Below are 24,892 nucleotides of genomic sequence, written 5' to 3' on the forward strand. Positions count from 1 at the left end.
GGCTCTAATTTATAAGATGATGAAACTGAATCTCAGAGAGGTTACATAATTTGCCCAAGGGCATCCAGCTGGTGAGCGGCAGAGCCTGGCGTCGAACTGGGAGTTCCTGTGTTTACTCATGATATAACATATTATTCTCAGCCGTGGTGGCCACACCATGGAAACTCTGTGGCCCATGAGATGTTGTACTCTATCGTGGGCAGGAGAGCATACATGGAAATGAAAATCAAAGAAACGGATTCTTTAGGAGGCAGCTTGAGGAAAGGATATGTGAGTTTTTGCCTCAACATTTCTCACCAGGCCTCAGTTTTTTCTTTTGTAGGGGAAAAATAAGATGGTCTGTGGACTCCCTTCCCATCCTAATATCCTAGAAATGTAGTTAAACACCCAGGCCCAAGGCAGGGGCAAGAATTATGAGGACGCTTGGTAACCAAAGGTGTGTCCTTTTTCCTATAAATGGACAGTGTCCATTTGAAGCACTTCCTTCCTGATGTCATTGTGTCTTCGTGCCTCATTTTCCTTTTCTTCCACCTTCCCATTCACACTTCACATAAATATGACGGGCCTACATAGGTTTTCTAGCCAGCCTTTTTCTGTTTTAAGATTTCCTCCGGTATAGTTTCTCAAATGGCAATTCATGTAAATAAAATAAGAACAGCAATAACTACAAAGACGAAGCTCAAACTGATTAACATTCTGTAGGACAATGGCTCCACATCACAACCCAAAAATACTGCTGCAGACCTTTTAGAAGAGCCTGGGGGATAGCCCTGCCGTGTCCTATGAACATGCTCCAATGTCGCTGTGGTGGGGATCTTCCCACCCAAACCTACTCGAGGTCACACTGTGCCGTGGCGATGTCGTGCTGCCGCGTCACCCGTAGGCCACTGGAAAGTCCCGGTGCTTCAGCACACGGTGGGCCTGGACTCCACTCCCAGCTCTGCTGCTCGCCAGCTGTGCTCCCCTTGGCCAAAAAACTCAAAATGTCTGTTTTTATTTCCTCATCCGAAAGTGGGACCACTTTCACATTATTGTGGGTGTTTCAGAAGATTCAGTAATTCGATGTATGTGAAAACATCCAATAGCATGCTCGGAGGAGAGTAAGCACCCCACAAATGGTGCTTCCCTTTCCTTCCTTGCCTGCTTTTTCCTTTTTCAAGCACACATCATTACAAACTAAGAGAATTTCCTTTTTTGGCAAGCATACACTGAAGAAGCGATTCTTGGTTGTGGTTTGGCAAAATTCTGAGTTGTCGCCAATTATTTTCAGAAATGTCACACAACTCCCAAACTCCAATGAATTTTAACTTAATTTTAAATACCATCTGGGTAAAAAAGGCTGGCGTTACAAAATAAAATAATAATAACTATAGTGGTTACCAAGAGGTTGGGAATCCCCACATTAAGACAAAAAGAGAAGTGGAAATTTGACATTTAAGAAAGAACCAGATAGGATCTTCAAAACTGAGAACCAATTATTATAAAGGGTAAGCACAAACAAAGCACTTGACTTGTTATCATATGCTTTCATGCTAGGTAGGTGATTAAAGTCACCGCACAATAATTCCTATAATAAATTATATATGACTATTTCACATACAGCATTCTAATAGAAATCAAAGGTAATGAGAAAGGTAATTTTTGTTCTAATAATATTTGGACTTTTAAGGATAAAGAAATGCTACGAAGGGTGTCTTAGGTTAGGCATCTCCCCTTCAGTTCAGGTCATGATCTTAGGGTCCTGGGATTGAGCCCCGAGCTGGGCTGTGCACTCCACCCTCAGTGGGAAGTCTGCTGCTCTCTCTCACTCTCTCTCTCTCTCTCAAATAAATAAATTAAATAAGACAAATGCTGTCTAAATTTTCAAGGTTATGTGTATTAAACTTAGCTAATTACAAGAAGATACAGTAAAAATTAACAATGGACCTAAAGTATCCATGCTAATAAAGAAGTCTCAAATTTCCAAGTCTACTTAAGTTGAATTTTAAATCTATGTACAAATATGAAGGAAGTTTTACATAGCAGCTTATGATTACAAATGAAAGTCAAAATCTGAATTTAATCATTACTGAGCATACATACAACACAAAGTATCATTTCAAATGATATTTTGTATAAACTTTGGAAGTAAAAATTCATTGTCAGAACTTTGCTGGTTGCAGTGTTGCAATGCAGGCTTGGGTAATGAGATAAATGGAAAGCAACATGAAATGATGAAATGTGGATAATTATTAGCATTTATTCTTTTTTTTTAAAAGATTTTATTCATCCATTCATGAAAGACACAGAGAAAGAGAAAGAGAGAGAGAGAGAGAGGCAGAGACACAGGCAGAGGGAGAAGCAGGCTGCATGCAGGGAGCCTGATGTGGGATGTGGGACTCGATCCTGGGACTCCGGGATCACGCCCCAGGCCAAAGGCAGGCGTTAAACCGCTGAGCCACCCGGGGATCCCCCGTCATTTATTCTTTTACATACTGGGATGTATGATCAGGGTACGACACTGACAAAAATCCCTCTTTTCATAGGATTTACTTACTAGTGCAAAGATTTTTTTTTTAAAGATTTTATTTATTTATTCATGAGAAACACAGAGAGAGGCAGAGACACAGGCAGAGGGAGAAGCAGGCTCCCTCTGGGGAGCCTGATGCGGGACTGAATCCCAGGACTCCAAGATCATGACCTGAACCAAAAGCAGAAGCTCAACCTCTGAGCCACGCAGGTGCTTCTCAAAGATTTTTTTTTTTATTTTTAATTTTTTTGCAAAGATTTTTTTAAGTCAATTTTGCAATATGTTAGAAGATAAAAGAGCCACTGAGGGAAAGTAAGGGAAAAGAGCATGCCGGATGTTTTTATGATATACTTGGGAAATGATTGGGATTTGACAATCAGAAATATCTTAAGAGTGTTTATGGGTGTTACTAAGGAGAAATTAGAGTGAACAAAAACTTTCACAGAGATTGGAAAGGTTAAACGCAGATTATAGCAAGGAAAATTATAATAATAGGACATTGAGGTTGTCAGGAGGTTTAGACCTTGCTTAGGAAATCTTCACTCTTCAGATTAGGAAACAAATATTGAGAATTTAAAGAATAGAGGCTAGGAATAGAATAGGAAAAAAGGTATCTTAAAATAGTATTCTTCCCTTGAGGTTAACACTTTTACCTCTCCTGAATACAAACATTCTCTTAGAACCCAGAGCCTAAGGGGAAGCTGGGTTTCCCTCTATGTTATATACAACTGTAAGGCGAAATGGAAGGCTATTGGCTATTTGGAGGTCCAAATAGCCCCTGATGGGCAATGCCCATCTTGCCCCTGGAGGCAATGCCATACCAGCCAGTGGATAAGTGTGGGGAAGTCTTTTTTAAATACATTCATTCTCCAGGCACTGCAGGGGGGGGATGCTGGCATGACAGAGATTTGGGAGAAAAGGAGGGGGCTGAAATACCCAGTTCTATTCCTTTCCATTCCTAAAATCTGGAGGTAAGACTCTAGGCAGGCCTCATCCATGGTGCAGACAAATACTTCCCCTGGTATCTTTAATCAAATGAAAACTTTAAGAATTGGCACTTCATCTGATGGTAAGCAAGAAATCGTCAGCCTGCAGGTTTCCCAATCACTAGGAGTCAAAACCAGGAGCCAATACTTAAATGAATAAGAAGAGATCTATTTTTAGAAGGTGGCATCCTGGTTTCCATTCACTGTTATTCACAGGTCACAGTGCTGACTGTGGCTTCTGAAAATCTGCTGGGCTTAAGAGTCATCATGACTTCAGCACGTTATCTTGTTTCCTGAGGCCTATTACTCCCAGAGGGGCACAACTAGAACATTCATTTGTCATGGGTTTTTCCCCTTGTTCCCAGCCTCAGTGGCTTTGCCTTCATCTGGCTGTGACAGATAAGAGGAATATTTCAGAGTTAGGGGAACCTAACTGAAGGGCTGGAGTTAGTAAGCCTAGGACATACCCATAAACATCAAGAGCCTATAGCAGGGGTTCAAATAATAACACATTCTCTGATGGATAACGAATAGAACAGAGAAGATACAGCAGGGAGGATGAAAATCTTAGTTTCCTGAGTTTTACTGCAATAAATAAAGTAGTGATGGTAATGTTAATGATACAGCAAACTTTGGCTTTGGATAAACCACCATAGGAATCAGGATTATACCCTTTTTTTCCCCCAATCCCTAATGGATTAATGGTAAACCTTAGTTACATTAATGTCTTTACAGGGGAATTTAACATATTTACAGGAAATTTCATTGTCCTGAATTCAATGTCAAGGAGCCTTGACTTTGGACAAGTTGTAGGTGATGCTTTTGCCTGGATATTGGACCTGTGGCAGAAAGGTTCAACCAGAAACCATTACATTCACTTTGATCTTCAAGTTTTTTGAGACGTTTCGATAGGCAGAATGTATACTTTCTCCCTAACTTGGAGAAAGTTCAGAGAATGATCAAAGGAGTTAAAAATAGAGTCTAGAAGGAGAGTTTAAAAGAAGATAGCTGACGTTGCTTGGAGGAAAAAAAAAGCTACAAGATAACCCTTATCATGGCTTTGAAGCTACACAGAGTTCCCACTCATAGTTATCCATCCAGCCATCCATTCACTCACCCAAAGTGTCATGCTCTGTAGCAGGACCTGGGGTGTATGGAGAAGGACACACCCAATAGCAGATAAAACAAAGTCTTTAGCTTCAAAAATCTCTCCTTAATTTCTAGTGACCAAGAAGTGAATAAAATTGAGCATAGAGTTGGAAAAAAGTAGGAAGTCTGAAGTGAAGGGATTTGAGAAATTGGCATTGGCATGCCAATGACAAAGTAGTGATGGAAATAAATAATGCATGCCCACCTGCTATGTGTTTATGAGAATTACTGCTGGTTAAATGGTGAAGTAATTATCAGGGCCGACTGGAAGAATTTCCACCAGAAAAAATATATATAGCTTCAATTTTGTAGTTTGGAATATTCTATCATAGGCCTTCTGTGGTCAGTATAAAGTAAGGCAACTATTTTGTGGTTTCCCCTGTGCTTTTCATCTATACTTGATACTGTCCGATTCATATCAGGTTCTATCCAGGCCACAGAAACAGCAGAAAAGGAAAAACCAGTGGTGGCATCTTTCCCCACCACAGTGAAGGTAACAGAAAGCCCATTGGTCATGTTTACCAAGAAAATGAGTGTGTACAAATTCATAGTAGAACAGTTGTGCTGTTAAGTCTTGAGTTCCTCTTCTACCTCAAGTTCTGGAAGTGCCCAATTTTTGATTAATTGAGAGTAATCTTCATTTAGGTCGCATAAAATTGTGATCTGTATCACAAATATTGGGGTGATCTTTTGCTTACTTTATTGAACTGGTACAGAAAAACAAGTTAGATAATTTAAATACCAGGGTAGTGTTTTTTTTTTTTTAATTTGAATATTCTAGTTTGACATTAACCACTCAAACAGGGAAATTCAAAATTTCCTGTCCATATTTAAGTCCAGTGCAAAAACCAGGACAAGAGAAAGAGAATTTTATGGTGAAATAAAGGTCTTGCTCGAGAGCATGGCTGACTTCTAATCAATATTTTCAAAATTCTGAAATCTTTGTGGAAACTTAAGTAAAAAAATGCCCAAAATTATCTTTTATGGCCCCCCAATATGCAAACTGCCCATACCTAAAATTATGAAGTATCAGAAAGTTGTTCTAGCCTTTCTTCTTTCCTTTTTTATTGCATTATTATAAAATAGACTATTTTTTAAAAATTGTGTATTTTTAATCAATCTGTTAAATAACACATTCTAAGAAAACTATCTACTTGGTACAGATCACATTATTTTCTCCTTAAGATAATATATATATGATGTAATTTATTTATTAATGTAACATATGGCATGGTAATTGGAAAAAAGTTTCTAAACATACCTAATTGGGTAGCATATGCACATACTCAACAGAAGTGACAGCTACTTAATGAAATCTTCCCTATCCCTCCTCCATCCTGAAACAATGTCTCATAGGTCAAATATCTATCTGTTCACTGCTTACCTGTCTCACTTCCAATCAAAGGCTGATTTGCAAAATGCTTGACAAAATCCTTCAAAGATGAGAATTCATTAAAGCCAAATTTAAATGAATATCCAGTATATTCAACATGAAAGTGTTTGACAGAGTCTTTGGCTCTGAAAGGGAAAAAGAAATGCTTAAGGTTATTCAACAAATGCGTATCTTTTTTTGAAGGGAAATATAACTTTAGATATTAGCGTCACTATTAAACCTTTCTAAAAATGAGAATTACGACACAATTATTGACACCACTGGCATTTTTAAAGCACTCGTGTTTTTGGCAAAGCTCTTCTCAATTTTTCACTGCAATGGAAAACAAGAGATGATTCTCCCTGTATGTTCTCTGACTTACCGAGAGGGTCCTTGAACAGTAACTCCTTTCAGGGGCATGTGTTTAAGACCGGCAGAGAATAGGGATGATAGAAAAGGCAGGTAGCACCCTCCCCAAGTTGTCCTCTTTGTGGTGCTTACTTGTTTGAGAGTCAGTCTGAATTCTGCTTCTGTCACTTAATTAGTTGTGTGAGCCCAGCCCTTTTCTTGCCATGTTGGTTCAATGGCCTATGGAATAAAATATCTAATCTCCTACAATGTCATTTTCCATCTCATTTTTGGAATGAGGTAGAGCCTTAAATAAATTATAAATTATAGATATATATAATTATATATAAACATATATAAATATATAAATTATATATATTATTTATCTACAGATGCAAATAAATATATACTATTTGACTCCCACTCTTCCTCTCCTCTCTACGAATGGCCTGCTCCAACTTTAGCACACATCTGAAATCAGAATCACCCAGAGGGCTTGTTAAAACCCAGATTTCTAGTTCTTACCTCCTAAATTCCCGATTCAGTACTTCCAAGGTATGGGGTCTGGGAATTTGCTCTCCTAACCTATTCTCAGGGAATGCTGCTGGTCTAGGGACCACACTCTGAGAACAGCTGCTCTCATCCAAGTGGACCCATAATTCTCCTAGAAGTTTCTCCTGTTGTCCCTTAGCATTCTTAGTTCCCTTCACCTGCAACATCATCCTCTTTGTTTCTGATCAAGTGTCAGTTCAAATATTACCTACTCTACCAGTTACTGCATGATACTTCCATCTTGAGTCATTTGCTTTGCTCTCCTCAACCATCCAAACACTTACCTTCTTTCTTTCCCATTGGTTACTGCACTCTGCCTTGTAGTGAGCAACCTGTGTAGTGTCCCACTGCTGCTGAGGCCATACATCCTCAGGGCAAAGTCTGAATCTTTTACAACACTTACCAAAGTGGTTGGCATACAATGGATGCTCTCAAATATTTATTATTAAGGGAGTCAACAAATGAATGAGTAAAATAAGCTATATATATATATATATATATATATATATATATATATACCACCTAATTGTAAGAAGCTTCTGATCTAATTGTTCAGATGAGACATATATAGGTGAAAAGCTAATATTCTTTGATCCAATAATTCCACAGGTTTGTTTGCGATTTTGGGGAGATCTATGCATTTAAAGGATGTGCAGCCTAACCACTTGATGAAGTTTTGACCTTTGCTATTGATCAAAGAAAGCACCATTTCTGCTTCCACCCAAGCAGAATTTCATGTCTGATTAATAATTTTCCCAAAAATGTTATTTAGAAAAAGTTTAAGCAAAACAGAGTAACATGAAAAAATGTTAATGAATGTGTGTGTGTTTTCTCTATGACCCTCTTATTTACCCCATCACACTCCTATCGATTTCTGCCACTAGCCTTAAAGTAGGTGTATTGACTTGCACTGCTCCCAGGAGTGGAAGGGGTGGCAGGCAGCAATCTAACATGTCTTCAATTCTCAGTCCCTGGACTACATACATCTTTTCCCATTTATTCTATAAAATGCTAGTGTAGATGCTGCTATGAAGGGATTTTGCAGATAATTAAAGCCCCAAATTAGCTGATCTTACAATAAGGGAGATTATCTGGGGGTGGGCCCAACCTAATCACATAAGAGTCTTGGTAAAAGCAAATTTTTCTTTCTGGCTAGTCCCAGGAGATATCAGAGAGACATCAGAGAGACATGCTCTAGTTGGCCTAGAAGGAAGCAAACAATTCATGTGGTGAACTGCCTGTGGGAGCCACTTGTCAGGGAACTGTGGGTGGATTCCAGAAGCTGACCCTGGTCCTTGGTCCATAGCTAGATGGAAAATGGGGAGCTCAGTCCCTAGCAGCAAGGAAATGAATGGGAAAGAATGAAGAAAAAGAGAATGAAGGAAGAGGACATAGAGAATAAACCAGATGAACCACAACCTCAGCCAGCACCTTAGTTTTGGCCTGGTAGGAGCCCCAGCAGAGAAACAGGAGAACCCACTTGGACTTCTAATGCACAGAAACTGTGAGATAATTAATGTAGTTGTTTAATTTTTTTAAAAGATTTTATTTATTTATTCATGAGAGACACACAGAGAGGCAGAGACACAGACAGAGGAAGTAGCAGGCTCCTCGCAGGGAGCCTGATGTGGTACTTGATCCCAGTACCCTGGGATCATACCCTGAGCTGAAGGCAGACGTTCAACCGCTGAGCTACTGAGGTGTCCCTCAATGTAGTTGTTTAAAGCCATTAAATTTGGGGTAATTTGTTACGTGGCAGAGAAAACATGGAAGTCTGGAAACCCAAAAAGAGGATTTAAAAAATGTTAATTCTGTGTTTGAGCTCATAGAAGCCTGCCATCAATTATTTAGGGAAATACTTTTTTTTTTTTTTAGATTTTATTTATTTATATGAGAGAAAGAACATGCAAGAGAGCAAAAGCAGTTGGGAGGTGCCGAGGGAGAAGCAGATTCCCTGCTGAGCAGAGCCCAGGGACCCCATGATCATAACCTGAGCCAAAGGCAGATGCTTAACTGACTGAGCCAGGTGCTCCCAGGGAAATACTTTTGAAGCCAGTTTTTCCCTCTATCAGAGGGAGAGGAGCCTTAAAAAACAAAACAGAACAGAACAAAAATGTTTCTAAACTGGATGAAAAAGAGGATTCAGAGAGAAAGGAGTGTAGATGTTGCTACTGAGTTAGTGACAAGGAGGCCCAGTCTACACAGAGGAGAAAAGAGTAGAGAAAACTTCCTTATGCCAGATCAGCATGAGAGATGCAACACGAAGGGATTCTTTTCAGAGGTATACAGAGGTGCCATCAGAACAGTAGCAAAACAATAATGGTTTGAGGTTAACAAGTGGGTGCCTGGGCAATTTCATGGAGTCCTCACATCCCTAGTTTAGCAGACAGCAACTCCCCATGAACCCAGAAAGACTTGCTACGTGTCCGTAGAGGCCAAGGTGACAGATGCTGACTGAAAACCAGTGACTCCCCCTGATTATCACAAGGCAAGGGCAGCTTCCCTGATGAGGAGGACAGCCAGGAAGAAGCAGGGAGGAGAGAGACTCCAGAAGGACTGGATCATCACAGGCTTGGGCTGGGTAGCGACTGGATTAATTTCATTAATATTCAGAGGAAGTGGAGCTTTGAGAAAGGTCAGTCCACTTATAGAAAAAAACTTAAAATTTGCCTTACTGCCTGCTCGAGTTTGTGCTTATGGAAGCTGTACAGACATGAATCATTCTGATTTTTCAGGGGAAGCAGGGATATTAACAGGGCACTGCGCCAGGTTTCAGGGATTTGGATTCTGGTGCTGTTTCTATTGCTGATTTATTGGGTGCAAAGACACTTTACCACTTTGGGTTTCAGGTTCTCCACCAGTCAAGCAAGACATTGAACAATTCATAAAGTGCCCTTCAGCTCTCACATTTTCTTCCCTGTGAAGGGAAGGAGGGAGAATGTTTCCTACAGCCCACCATTCAGAGCTTGGAATGCTTAGACCTGGAGATCTAACAGGAATCAAGAGAATTTTTTCTGGCAATGTAAGAATTTTGTTATCTGGTAATTGGAGTGTGATGATCAAGTCAATGTCCGTGTTAGGAAGAGATGGGACAATGTTGAATTCCTAGAGTTCTTAAGTCTCCTACCTCACAGAGAGGGAGTACAGCCCGGTCCGTTCATTGCTGTCCCTCAGAAGGTAGCTTCCATCACATCCGTTTGAGAGGAGAAGAGCCTCGGCTGCATGACGTGTGAGGTTGCCGTGATACCACCTAGGAAGGAGAGAACCACACTTTCACTCAGGACAAACCACAGGTTGACTCTTCCTTCACTGGATTTTCCTCTCAGAGATTACCTCAGCAATATTCTCCACCATGGGTAGTCCAGAGACCAAACTCTCAGCCCAAACATGAGGACAAGGAATGCTTTGGGCTGGGCTGAGTGGACTGTAGAGAGAATTGGCTAACAGCAGTGTTAGGGGTTGAGTTGTGTCCAGGAGATTCATATGTTGAAGTCTTCAGTATGTGACTTCAGCATGTGACCTTATTTGGAGATGAGGTCTTGTCTTTAGCAAGTTATAATGAGGTCATTTAGGGTGGGTGTCTTCCTATAAAAAGGGCATATTTGGAGACAGCCTTGCAGACGGAGAATGCCCTGTGAACCTGTGAAGACGGCCGTCTTACAAGTCAGGACGAGAGGGCTGGAACAGATCCCTCCCTACAAGCCCTGGAAGGGACCAACAGAAGTGACAACTGCATTTCTAGCTTCCATCCTCCGGAACTCTGGGACAATCAATTTCTGCTGTTTAAACCACCCATTTTGTGGCACTTTGTCATGGCAGCCCTAGCAAACAAACATACAATATGTTACTGTGTAAACAAATTTTTTCAAATTCCAAGTCAAAAATAACCATAAGGATAAGGTTTGGCCAATTTTTTCTTTTTTTGATTTCTCTCTCACATTCTCTTTTGCATGTGCTGTACTGCATTTTGAGTGTTGGAAAACCACTGAGCAACTGTACTGGAGTCCATTGTCTTGACTGAAATGAAGTTGAACACAAGGAATTTTAACCTGGAGTTGATTTGCCTGAATTCTATCCAGGTGATAGATACCTCTACCAGCTGTACAACCTTGGGCAAGTTATGTAACCAGTCCGAGCCTCTGTTTTCTCCCTTCTAAAACAGGATTCATACTAGCCATATTTCATGGGCCAGTTGTAAGTACTGCTCACATTAACACACATGAAATGGCCAAAACAGGCCTAGCAAATAGCTGAACAGAGTACACAATTGTTACACGAAGCCACTGAGACCACAAGGCCATAACTTGTGATATCCTCTGTGGTGTGCTTTTCTTGTTGCATGAATATAATTGTTTTATTACTTTGAATTTATTTTGGATAACAGGAAGCTAGGTACTTGGGACAGTTGCTGCTACAAGGCTCAGGGCAGCAGAAGGGAAGGGGACACAGGCAACTACACAAGGGATGTCAACTATGTCAGTGATTAAAAAGCTATTGAAGAGGTATGTACAAGAACTTCAAGGAAGAACCTCAGTTCTTGGGGGTTCACCTGAGGGCGAGGGCTCCTGGTGTCATGAACCACCCTGGCATCTACTGTGACATCCCTCTGGCATGAAAGTTTAGCCTGGTAATAAAAAGTACACATAAGACCATCTGTGGAAGGAAATTTCTACATAGGTCTCCAAGCTATCTGTTTTCTAAATCTGCATTTCCCAATACATGCTTCTTTAGCATATTTCCTCTGTGGGGCACAGATGCCTCCATCCTGTATGAGAAATAGATTTGCTAGCTGGAAGCAATGGCAAGGAGAAATATTTTGTAAGAACACCCACTAAGCTGTTTAAGCACAAAGCAGCCCGGTTCAATGACCTGATTCACAGATGAGTTCAAATCTTCTTATTACAAAACACTTTCAAAGGATAATTGGAACCTTGAACTAGTACAATGTTGCATGTCAGTCATGCCTCAATTAAAAAAAAAAGAATGACTGGTATAAAAAACTTCAGGTTTGGGTACAGCCAAAATTCTAATTCTTTTTGATAGGTGAAATCTTTAAAGGTCACAAGCCCTTAAATACATTATACCAATAATTAATTTTTGGATGAATATTTTGGCATGAGGGTCCGTTTGAGCAATAGATCACTTATTTGAAATAATAAAACTTGATTAACAAAATTCTAAAACATAAAGGATTTGGATAGTCCTTTGGATTCTTTTCAAAAGAGATCCGAAGTCTGTATGAGATCCGAAGTCTGTGTTTAAAACATTTACAGATTGCCTGGATCCCTGGGTGGCTCAGCATTTTGGTGCCTGCCTTCAGCCGAGGGCATGATCCCAGAGACCCAGGATCGAGTCCCACGTCGGGCTCCGGCATGGAGCCTGCTTCTCCCTCTGCCTGTGTCTCTGCCTCTCTCTCTCTCTCTCTGTGTCTCTCATGAATAAATAAATAAAATCTTAAAAAAAAAATTTACAGAATTCTTCTGATGATTACAGCTTGATGACATTTTTTTTTTACTAAGAACTTTATTATGGTAATTTTCTAAATAATAACTATATATGACCAACACATAAGAAATACTTGAGTATAAAGCAAGGAGAATCAGACTGTGCTCTAATGTGGAACATGTCAGCACACGTTAATTTCTGGGTGGCAGCTTGATTGAGTCACTATCGCTATCCCCTGGGGGTTTTATGGAGTCCTGGGCTTGGGATAACCTAACACAGAGACTGTCACGCAGCCTCCTAACTTCATGATGTGTATGGGGCAGTGGGATCTTCATTCCCCAAAGAGCTCTTCCACATATATCTGAACTTCCTCTTCTAATTAAGTATTCCTTTCCTAGAAATTTTGATGAGCATATCTTCCAGAGAGGTGACTATAGGTCCAAGAACATTACATGTTCTTTATAGGAATATGTCCCACTTTTGGTAAGATTCAATCAAGACCTCACTCACACAAAGAGCTAAAGGTTGAAAATAAAGTCAATATTTTCCCATAATCAACCTTCTCTACATTTTATCATTCAAATTTTTATTTATTAAGCTTCAAATCTGTGCAGAATATTGCACAAGACTTTATAGAAGGCAGGTCAAAGGGAACAAAAATGTAAAAGCCTCAGTCTAGAGTCTATTCATTAATTATTTTTTTAAAAAATATTTCATTTATTTATTCATGAGAGACACACACACAACACACACACAAAGGCAGAAACAGACAGAGGGAGAAGCAGGCTCCCTGTAGGGACCCTGATGCGGAACTCAATCCCAGGACCTCAGAATCACAACCTGAGCTGAAGGCAGATGCTCAACCACTGAGCCACTCAGGTGCCCCTGGGTTCTATTAATTTAGTCAAGAGGATAAGACAAGTACTTTGCAAACTCTGTCCAAGAGAATGGTTCCAGGGAGAAAGATCTAGACCATTGTTGGAATGAACCAATACCTGAGTGGGCCTTAAAGGACATGTAAGTTGTTTTTTTAAAGTGTGCATTATTTTTTCTGATTAGAAATCATGTATAGTAAAAATTAAAATATGTACACATACAGAAGAGAAAGTGAAAGTCTCTCACAAAAGAGGAAATATGTATTTCAAATAAATCTCAATACTAATCAGAGAAATGCAAATTAAGATAATGTCATTATTTTCTTTATTTGCCAGATTGGCTAAAACTGGAGAATTAGAGAGGATTAGGTATTGAAGAATACAGGGCCATGGCTATTACCATCTACTGTTGGTAAAAGGGTGTAAGTCAGAGGGGAATCTAGCACATGTGAACAGAACATGGATGGACGTGTGACCAGCAATTCCTGTTCTAGTGTCTGCCTCCAGAACCACTCACACATAAGCAGATGGAAATAGGAACAGAGGTGTTTCTTGGTGAGAGTAAAAATTTGAAACCAGCCTAAATATCTACCAACAATGAAATGATAAAGTTGAACTCAAAGGATAAGATTATGTAATAAGTTAACTGAAAGTGAAAAGGTGTTGAGAGCATTTCATTGCCAAGTGATGAGGGCAAGGGGTCAGGTGCTACTGGCACTTTGGGACGGGGGCAGAATGCTTAACTCCTAACAAAGAACAGTGCAGTCCTGAACAAGTGAAAATTGTCCTGCTCAGAAGCCAAGCGCACCCCCACTAAGAATCACTGAAGATGTTTGTGGTACATGCACACATCAAGGTTGATGGACCCCAAAATATGTCAGTAAGTTAGAGGAACTAGTGGCAGGTGCAGTATGATACCACTTATTAAAAAAAAAAATCTTTTCCTTCCACCCAAAAAATAAAATACATATATATTTACATATAAAGGCATGTAAACACATAAAATAAATGTCTGAATAAAAAGGGAGCCTGGGTGGCTCAGTTAGTTAAACATCTTCCTTCGGCTCAGGTCATGATACCAGAGTGCTGGAATCAACCCCCTCATCGGAATCGCGTTCTACCTCTGCCTCCCCGCACCGCAGCTCATACTCTCTTTCTCTCAAATAAATAAAATCTTAAAAAAAAAAAAAAGTCTGAAAAAAATGCACACCAAACTCAAATCCTGGAAGGAACCAAGATTAAAGATCCTATTAATTTCTTCTTTAATCTAACCTCCAGAGATAGCCCTGTTAATAGTTTGTTTTATTCTTTGATTTATTCAACTATTGTGTGCTGAACACTGGAACTGACCTAGCACTTTGGGGATTGGGAGAGGGAAGGAGAAGGAGAGGGAGAAAGAGAGAGAGAGAGAGAGAGAGAGAGAGAGAGAGAGAGAGAGAGAAAGAGAGAGGAGAGAGAAAAACTTTTTCTCCATTTAAGCCTGGTATGATTTGGAATGACAATTGTTCAGGGAGCTATTCCATGGGAAAGGAATTAGGAGGAGTGCAGACCTAGAAACAAGAGAATGGTAGGTGTGTCTGGTATCAGAGCACCACTTGGTGGTGTGAGTAACTGGGGGTGAGTGCCAGCAGGGCACAAAGGCAGTCAGGGGTGGTGAGATGAAGCTGGGTGGTTGGCCAAGTTACATAGGGCCCTGGATATTGACAGATCCTTGGTTGATGGCTCCACGGATTTTTATGGCTTAATACGCACATCTGACAGCTCATTACTTAAAGTTCTAATTGCATGAAACTGGGTCCCACCTAAGCTCCTATCATTGAAACTGTGGTAAAAAAAATTATTTTTTGATTATTCTGATTTTTAAGGGGATGGGTCAGATTTTGAGGAGCTTGAAGTTTGTAAAGTTTGGAATTCTCTTTAAGAAAATTAATATAAAATTACCAAAAATAAGAAATCATTTGGAATGAGAAATCACAAAAACTTACAGATTTAAAAAGCTGAGAAATATTACAAACATCACAAAACCAAGAAAAATAACTTATTTTCATTAACTGTCTCGCATACCATTATACTTTTTTCCTCTACATTTTTGGTTGTATTATCTTTGATTATTTCTTCATATGACAATTTTATAATATCTTTTTCTAGAGAGAGAATAGAACAATAATTTGGTCTTTTATCTAGACTATTTTAGAAATTATTGACAGCATAGAAAAATTATTTTCAGGTTTATTGGTAATGAAATTTTTTAAATTGTTGGCAGATTCTGGGACCTCTATCAAATTTCTCTCAAATATGAGCTCTAAGATTCCAGGATATTTTACATTTTCATGTATAGGAACTAAACTTAAATACTTTTTGAGTGGATGGCATTTATTAACTATATGGCTGTGGTCTGTACTAAGGAGGGGCCCTGAAGCTGAAGCCTCGTTGGTTTTACAGTAAACTTCTTTCTGGTGACCATAAAAATTGTATATACTTCTAATCTTTAAAAAAAATCAAACAACAAATGTTTAGTTTAGGGGCGCCTGAGTAGTTCAATCAGTTAAGTGCCTGCCTCTTGTTTTTGGCTCAGGTCATAATCTCAGGGTCATGAGATTGACCCCCACATTGGGCTCTGTGCTCAGTGGGAAGCCTGCTTAAGCTTCTCTCTCTCCCTCTGCATCTTCCCCTGATCGTGCATGTACACTCATTCTAGCTCTCTCTCTCAAATAAATAAATAGATCTTGAAAAAAAAAATGTTTAGCTTAGTAAATAAAATCCATGTATAATCCCCACTGCAACCACAAATTTGGTTTATGAGTCTTTTTAAAAATTCTTTTGTACAGTATGTGATTAAACCTCAACCCTAACGAGACTCTTACCCAGTCTTTGGTACATATTGTCAATGACAGGAACTTACTACTTTATAGGCAAGCTCTTTACGTACTGCCATGATTGATGGCCAGAAAACTCTTCCTACACTGAATTGCTGTTTTCTGCTGTGTAGCTTTCCACAGATGGTGCCAGAGCTACTTATTGGAGTTCTTTTTTTTTTTTTAAGATTTTATTTATTTATTCATGAGAGACATGGAGAGAAAGGCAGAGACATAGGCAGAGGGAGAAGCAGGCTCCCCATAGAGAGCCCAATGTGGGATAATGACATGAGACAAAGGCAGATGCTCAACCACTAAGCCACCCAGGCATCCCTACTTCTTGGAGTTTCATACAGGATACTTAAACAAATAGTTAAATCATTTAGATTGTACATTTTCTCTTTCCTTCACCTTCAACTTCTCTTTTTATGACAGGCTTTCAGTTCCTTTATCACCCAGGGATCTTATCTTCTTTGAATACCTTCCAAATTTTAAAAATCTATCTTAAAGGTAAGATCTGATGTGTAAAACTAAGCCTCAAAGGATCTCCCTTATTCTAGGGAGGTACACAGTAGAAGTAGTATTCTGCTAGGTACACAGTAGAAGGCAACCCAAGATTGCATTCATTTCTTGACAATTGCATCATGCTGCTGATTCATGCCGCACCAACAGTTGATTAAAACTCATTTTCCTCTGCTGTTCGGTCACGTCTTCCCCAACTGCATTAGGAGGCTGATGTTTTCAGAAGTAAGTGCAGTAAGAAACCTTTTTACAACTAGCAAACACCAACTGAAAAGAAATGTTAATAAGCAGCTAACTTGGATCATAAACGTTTATGTAGTGTATGTAACGTGGAGCGTCAGTGAGAATTCTGGGCAAAAGAGACCATGCCTTTGTCTCTGGTCATTTCCTTAGCTCCCCTGTCTGCTCCAACTTCCAACTTGTTAGGTATGTGACATCCAAGTAGCAACTTTACTGTTCTCAGCAGTCAAGGTGACTAATAACAACACTATGGTAAGAAAACTCTTATGTTTCCATATGTTGGAAACATATGGAAAGTCTGTCTTCTTTTACAAACTTTTATAATGATTCTTTAACTTTTGCAGGAGAGAACAAGATACAAGAATTGTTAAATATAAAACATTATAAATAGCAAGTCTTGTATCTTATGCTAGATATGATATGCTAGACATTGTGCTAGGCATAGGAATAGTTTGGAATAAGGTTCAATCTTTCCTGAAACAAAAAATTAAAAAAAAATTCTTTTGGTCTCATTTTTTCTGAAGAAGTAAAAAAGAGCAAGAAACTATTTATAACATACATTCAAGTAATGTTATATTCTTTTTTTTCCCCCAAGGCCCACACATTGCTATAAATATGTTTCAAGGCTAATGGAGGTAACAGAGCAGAGACTCCTCAAGCTTCTAAAGAATATTTGCACTGGGTTTATGAGATTACCCAAACCAGCAGTTGACCTTGAAGGAAACAGTGGTGTTACCCCTTCCATGATATAGTAACAAAGTAGGAAACACACACCCACTAAAGAATTTTCATAGCTGCCTCTCAGTTAGGTACAGGAAGCCAGCTCAACCACAGAGAAAGGCAGACCAGCTAGATCCAGCAGCTGGTCCTCAAGCCAGCCCCTTGTCCCATTCCAGTGCAGTGCCCCTTTGTACTAGAGCCTTCAGGGAAATTGCCCCAGCATATTGGTGCCTTCATAGTTTTTATCCCATTGTGTTTTATTGTCTTAAGTCACTGATACAAAATTAATATTTCATTTCTCTCTCTCTCTCTCTCTCTCTCACACACACACACATTGTAGGCACACACAAAAAACACAAAGTATTATAGGAAACAACACTGTATTTCCATAGGATACTTACTATATATCATTTTCTTTTCTCTTCCATTTATTTTTGACAAACATGATTGTGACCCACTACATTGACTTTATGGACACTAAAACATTGTGCCTGGTGTTTGAAAAACAACACAAAGCCTTGCTACTCAGTGCTCTGCCATCTTGTTAGATATGTACATTCTCAGGCCCCCCTACACTTGTTGAACTATAATCTGTATTTATCAAGAGTCTTATATGATCTATAATGAAGTTTGGAGTTTGAGAAACACAGAGGTCAAGGACTCTTGATCCTAAAAACTTTAATTTGTTTCAGCAACTTCAATGGTTTGAGTTCACGGTGTTTCTCACCTAAAGAGGAGCACACAGAGAGCAAAGAAAGTACTAGGTGATCTTAAAGGTCTAATGGGGAGGAAAAGAGGAGGATTTGCACACAGAAATTTCCCAAATAGCTGCACTCCTAGTGATATGGACAGTAAATGATATAAGAGGGGGAGCTCACAGGGGACTGGCATATCAGGGAAGGCTTCATGGAGGAGGAAGACCATGAATTGACACTTTTTAAGAATAAATATAGGTTTAAATAATGAGAGAAAAGGGCATTGCAACAGGAGAAATGGCCTAAGCAAAGGCACTGTGTTGACACATGCATGGCATTTATAGGAAAGAGAATGTCTAGTTGGAACAGAGGCTTTATATTGAGCAGTAATGTCAAATAACATTGGGCATAGGAAATGGTCTTTCATGTTAAAACTTGAGCCACTCAACCATTTGGATTATATATTTCTTGGCGAGAAAATTTCTTAGTAACCCACATCTACAGATTATTTAGATATTTATTGATTTATTCTTCCCCTTCTGGGCAAAGAGAAGTGACAAAAAATCTACATTCAGTCCCATCAAAGTTATAAATAAAATATATATTTCAATCTAAAGCAAGAACAGAGACTCCCGAATGTGTGACTGTAGCTAAAAGTCCTTGGAGTTGAGCAGTCAATAAAAACACTCTTTAGAGAATGTTCTTTTTCCTTCGTTTTCAAAATTATTCTCACTTTTGAATGATACAGACACACTCTTTGTACCCTCTAGCCCAAAGGCAGCAAATGTATAATGTATGATGTCCCTCCTCTCTTTAAAGGCCATGGATGATATTACTAATTTATCTGTTTTCTTTCTGGCTAAGGTTATACTTGGCCTCAGAATCCTTCTCAACACACAGTTGATAGAACATAAGATAAAACTATTGAGCAATCCTACTCCAAACAATCTTAACTTGGGTTAACCCATCCTTAGCACTTGAATTGTTCTACAGGATTGCTTGGCTGCTGATTTCCTTCATGTTCATTTGGTCATGTGATTGGTTCTAAACACCATGACTTTGTGAGAAATAAAGTTCTTGGCCCTTTACGCCATCAGAAATTGTGGGTTTAGGATAAGGAAAAACCTTGTCAGCTCAACTATCAGCACTGCAATGCATATTATACTAAGGTCGTGCCAATATCTAGGATAAGACAGTGTTGTCCATATAAATACGTTATATCCCATATTCACAAATGTGAGCTTATTTTTCCATTGATCATAGCAACAGACCCTGTCCAAGTGGAGAGAACCAAACAGGCCTTGCAAAGTTTTTAGATATTAATGAAGCCTAAGAGAGGCCTAAGTGTTATGCAGAGGTTAGGCTGAAGATAAGCTCACCAAAGTCCTTCTAATAAGGCAGTTTCTGTCATACAACCTGCTTGTCTGTGGCTTTTCATATTGCCATTCTGAATGCCCACATTTACATGTGCTAATAGCAGAACTAAATGCTGAGGCCAGCTGCCCCGGGCATTAGGAGACATACCTGAGTGATGATAGAAGCAGGGCTCTGGCTAGCTGGTCAAATGAGGAACTGAAGGTAGGTCCGAAACTTTGGGTTTTTTGTTTTTGTTTTTGGTGTGTGGGGTTTTTTTGTTGTTGTTGTTTTGTTTTGTTTTGTTTTGTAGGTGTCAAAACTCTCTAAAGCAAAACAGGACTGAAGGGAAAGAGAGAATTTTCCCAGGAGTCGGAGATCAGGGCAAACCTGTTCTTGAAGGAGTCCAAGGAATGAGGAAAGCAGTTCTGAGGATGGAAACAGAGTCAGAGGCAGAAACAAAGACTCATATAGTCAGAGAGTGGCACAGAGATTCAGAGCCAGAGAAAGGCACAGTGGCTCCCACATACAGCGGAAGCACACAGGGCAGTGGCTTGGGAAACACAAAACAGAGGGACACAGAGTATTCAGGGGACAGAGGCAGAGAAACCAAAGAGAGAGAAGGACACAGACCCATAGAGATCCGCAGAGCCTCACTCATAGATGGGTCGCCACACCAGGGAACTCAAGGACTTGCAGGGACCAGGGTGGGCAGTGTCATGGAGCCCAGTGTGGGAGGATGGGTGGCAATTTGTATCTCATTCCAGCCCAGGTCCTTCAGGCCATGCCCAGGTCAGCCAGCACAGTGCGGGAATGGTCACAAGACTAAAAGAGCATTACTGGTCCCCCAGGGATTGGGGCTTAACAACAGTTTGATTTGGACTGGGAGCCAAACCTCAGAGACTGATTGGTAAAAATATTTCATGGATAAGAACTTGCAGAGGCCTGGAATGTCTGGGTAGAGACCCACGCCAGAGATTTTCTCAGGAGCGTTCATCCGCAAGTGGAATCAAGCTTGACTCTGTGCTCATTCTCATTATTCTTGTAGTCTGTTCTGCATAAAATACTGCTTCCAGGTCATTGTCTTTGGACTGGAGTTACTGCTGGCAAGCTGCTATTGCAGGTGGCTACAGAAGACAGGGCCACTTTTAGCAAGCTACAGCTACCGGAGAGAGTCCCAAACTTTGTAGGATGAAAAAAATACAAACAGATCTTTGTTATTAGTTATCTCCTCTGTGTTGCATGGTTCAGATGATGCCTCTCACCATGTGTAAAAACTTTCAGGTACAAGGGGACAGAATGAGTCTGAGGGTAACAAATGCAAATGTATCATCAGGGTTGGTGTGGAAGAGGGCTAAAGTCAAGGACTTTAAATTCTGGTCTTGATTTTGACTCAACTTGGGGGAATTCAAATCTTCAGACATCTGTTCTTTGCCAAGTGGTGGGCTGGCGTGGAGCAGACAAGGATGAATCAGCTACATTCCTGCTCCCTGGGAGTTCACCATGTAAAGGAGTTTACTGTGTTCAGCTTAGAGCAGGTGGACAAACCTCTCAGTGCTTTAGGATTGACATTTGTGAAGTGTAGTATCTAGAGAATCAATCCAAGACACAGTATCTACTGGTGTTAAGTCAGAATTCTACAACTGCAGACAACGTTAGAAATAGGTAGTGGTAAAGAAAACAAAGAATGAATTCAAAGACACTTGTGACATTAAGGTTTTCAAAATACCTTTGACATTATTTTGAAAAACTATACAAATGCAGAACTCATTCTTACTTGAATGTAAATCACTTACTGTGCTTAGCTAAGTGGAATTAGTGGCTTCTACCTCCTTTCCTCTCTTGCTGTTCCTAGGTCACCATTCTAGTTCCTTATTCACCAATCTGTAAAGTCCCTCATTAATTAGTTTTCTTGGCTCTGGACCCATTGCTACCTATCATGAGCTCAACTACCAGATTTATTTACCAGATTAATCTAAAAACAAAACATGACGACCACATAATTCCACATTCCTAAAAGCATTCAGTAAGTCCGTATTGTCAAATGGAGTTTGACCAAAGTCCAAACTCTTAATCTATATAAAGCCTTCTGGAATTTGGACCAACCTAAATATCCAGACTTTAATAGAGGGAAACAGGTTGATCCGGGGAAAAACCAGACCCAGAACTTGCTTTGACACAGACTAAAAATAGATGACGGAAAAATATCCTATCAGAAAGCAAGAGAAAAATATATATATGTGTTATGGCCACAATTTTATCTGTGTGTGTCGGGGGGGTGTATTTACAGAAAAATATTTTTAAAAGACTGAAGACAGGTTGAACAATATGTCATTCTGGATGGTTGTACATGACTGACTTTTTGGGAGCCTTTATATCCCAAATTTTCAATAATGATTATTATTTTTATTATTTTTTTTATTATTATTATTATAAAATAATGATTATTATTTTAACTGTTTATTATGAGTAACTTCAGTAAGTAGAAAAATAGCATATATAATAGAAAAAATAATATGCATACTTAAATAATACCCATATTTTAAGTAGCATAATTTTCAAACTTTGGCCATATATTCTTTATATATTTTTGGATGAACAATTTAAAAGTTGATTTTAGATATAATGACACTTTAAGTAGTCCAGCGTGGGTTTCTAAAAAGTAACATTCTCTTTCCTAACCATATTTTTATCAAAACAAATAACATTGCTTTTATGCTTTTTAAAAGCTATAAACAATAAATAAATAAATAAATAAATAAATAAATAAATAAATAAATAAACAAAATAAATAAAAGCTATAAACATTTTTTTAAAAGATTTTATTGGGGATCCCTGGGTGGCTCAGTGGTTTAGCACCTGCCTTTGGCCCAGGGTGCGATCCTGGAGTCCCAGGATCAAGTCCCATGTTGGGCTCCCGGCATGGAGCCTGCTTCTCCCTCCTCCTGTGTCTCTGCCTCTCTCTCTCTCTCTATGTCTATCATGAATAAATAAATAAATTAATTAATTAAAAAAATAAAAGATTTTATTTATTTATTTGAGAGAGAGAGAGTACAGGGAGTGGGAGAGAAGCAGAAGAGGAGGGTTTAGCAGACTCCTCGATGAGCACCCAATGTGGGGCTTGATCCCATGACCCTGAGATCATGATTCGGAGCCAAAATCAAGAGTTGGATGTTTAACCGATCAGGCCGCTCAGATGCCCCTAAAGTTATAAATATTTTTAAACAAAAACAGATAATGGGGGAAGACTCTAGTGAGCAGGTGGCAGGGAGAACATATGACCATAGAGAATCTGGAGGTGAAGCAAGCAACATGGTTAAGAGTCCACAAGGTAAAAAAAAAAAAAAAAAAAAAAAAGAGTCCACTAGGTGATCTGTACTGGTTTTAGACAGGTCCATAACAGGGAGTAGGAGCCAGAAACGTGTGGGCTCAGAATAGGAATTTATCCTCTAGGGGAGTTGGGAAGAAAAAGAAATTAATGCAGGCTTAAAAAAAAAAAGGGCTATGGCTATGGCTATGACAATAGAAACTAGAAGAGGAAAGGCAGGTGGATGTTCCACAAAGAATGAGGCTTCCCATGGGGACTCTGAGAGTTAGAGCCCAGAACCAACTGAATGAGAGCTCATTAGGTGCTGAGTCCCAAGGATGAGAGGCCCAGAATTGTGTGGATTTCTTTTACTTTTTGAATACTCCCGTGTTTTGCCACTTTTACCCCTTTACTCATGCCATTTTCTCATTAGCAAATGTCATCTTTTCTGACTCAACTGACAAATACCTACCAGGTCCAAAGCCATATTGTCCACAACCAGTGAGCTCCTTCCATCTTGCCGTGTGCTGTGTTCTTTATCTAGACACAGTCATGACCCTCAGCCCTTCTCCCCCACATTCTAACTACATGGGCGTGTACAGTCTCTGTCCTCTGTGCTGTAAACCCTTTGAAGGGACAGCCATTTCTTCTTCTTAATTTCAATGTCCCCACACTACCTTGCATAATGTCATCATTCAACAGCTGGATCTATGAATGGATGTGTGAATGAATGAACAAAGTGACCCCACTCAGTCTGAAGAAGCTTTGTGGACAGATTTCCACATGTAGGTAGAAGGAAGTCACCACCACTCACAGAGGAACAGAAAACACAACTGAAGAGGAAATTAATTTGAGTCAAGGGGAGACTGAACTGTACACTAGTTACATATTCCCCTACATCCATGAGAGAATTACCTTCCATTTTTAGAATCCAAGATTATAGAGTTGTGCACAGAAAAGGAACAAGCTCTATAGCTCTACTTGGTATCAGAGCTTTGTAAACAGATTCCTTTAAAACTTTGACTTTAGGGGAAGCTGGGTGGCTCAGTTGGTTGAGCCTCTGATCTTGATTTTGGCCTGGTTCGAGATCTCAGGGTTGTGAGATAGAACCCTACATCAGGCTCTGTGCTGGGCATGGAGCCTGCTGAGGATTCTTTCTCTCTCTCTCTCCCTCTGCCCATCCCCATCTGCTCACTCTCTCTACAAAAACAAAAACAAGGGCAAAACCTTGACTTTACTATACTTAGCCTATTCTGTTTGTCTAGCTCTGAAAAATGGAATCTACACAAAATTCAATAAAGTTTTGATTAATTAGGGTATTGGCCTAGCTTTGTGTGCATGAGAATGCATATTTTTTGAAGAACTTGAAAGAAAAATGTCTTTTATTTTATTTTTTCTGTATGTTTTATCTTTTTATTTTTTAAGAATAGTATCTTTTAGTAATAATATTTGTAGTAGTAATCACAGAACTTGCTTTGTGTCTCTCAGTTCATAGTAGTACTAACAAATAGAGCTACTATCATAAGAAGAGACAAGTTTGATGAAAATTAGCAAATTGCTTTAGTGCACAGTCATGTGAGCCTGGAACAAAATTTTAGGATTTAAAGATTTTTGAGCATGTAAACTTGGACATGTGATAAAAGCTCTGTCCTTCACTTTTCTCATTTGTAAATGGAAATGATATTTGTGATAGTATCTATCACAGTGATGTGTGAATTTAATAAATCATACATGCAAAGAGCTTAAAATAGTGGCTGGCACATAGTGACATCCAATGATTACCGTTGCCATTATTAGAACATAGAGCTTCTTCGATCAGTGGAAAGAGCATCCGCTTTGGGGTAAGCTCTCACACATGTCCCTCAGCTGCACCTCTGTGAGGTCTGTGACCTGGATGGTTCACCAAACTTATCTGAACTCACTCTCTGTCTCTATGAAATAGGCCTAATTATACCACATTCAAA

General features: G+C 39.4%; 1 protein-coding gene across 2 annotated transcripts in view; it reads right to left on the reverse strand.

Annotated features, from left to right (window-relative positions):
- The window catches only part of DAPP1 (dual adaptor of phosphotyrosine and 3-phosphoinositides 1), a 48,548-nt gene that overhangs the window by 17,944 nt on the left and 5,712 nt on the right, over nucleotides 1–24,892 (reverse strand). For both annotated transcript variants that reach the window (XM_026015644.2, XM_072755581.1), the window contains exons 3-4: nucleotides 10,044–10,166; nucleotides 6,029–6,162 (exon numbers count right to left, since the gene is read on the reverse strand). In XM_026015644.2, coding sequence (XP_025871429.1) covers nucleotides 6,029–6,162; nucleotides 10,044–10,166 — 257 coding nt within the window. The remainder of the gene's footprint in view (nucleotides 1–6,028; nucleotides 6,163–10,043; nucleotides 10,167–24,892) is intronic.

The sequence above is a fragment of the Vulpes vulpes genome, chromosome 4, assembly GCF_048418805.1.
Source record: "Vulpes vulpes isolate BD-2025 chromosome 4, VulVul3, whole genome shotgun sequence".
Lineage (NCBI taxonomy): Eukaryota > Metazoa > Chordata > Mammalia > Carnivora > Canidae > Vulpes > Vulpes vulpes.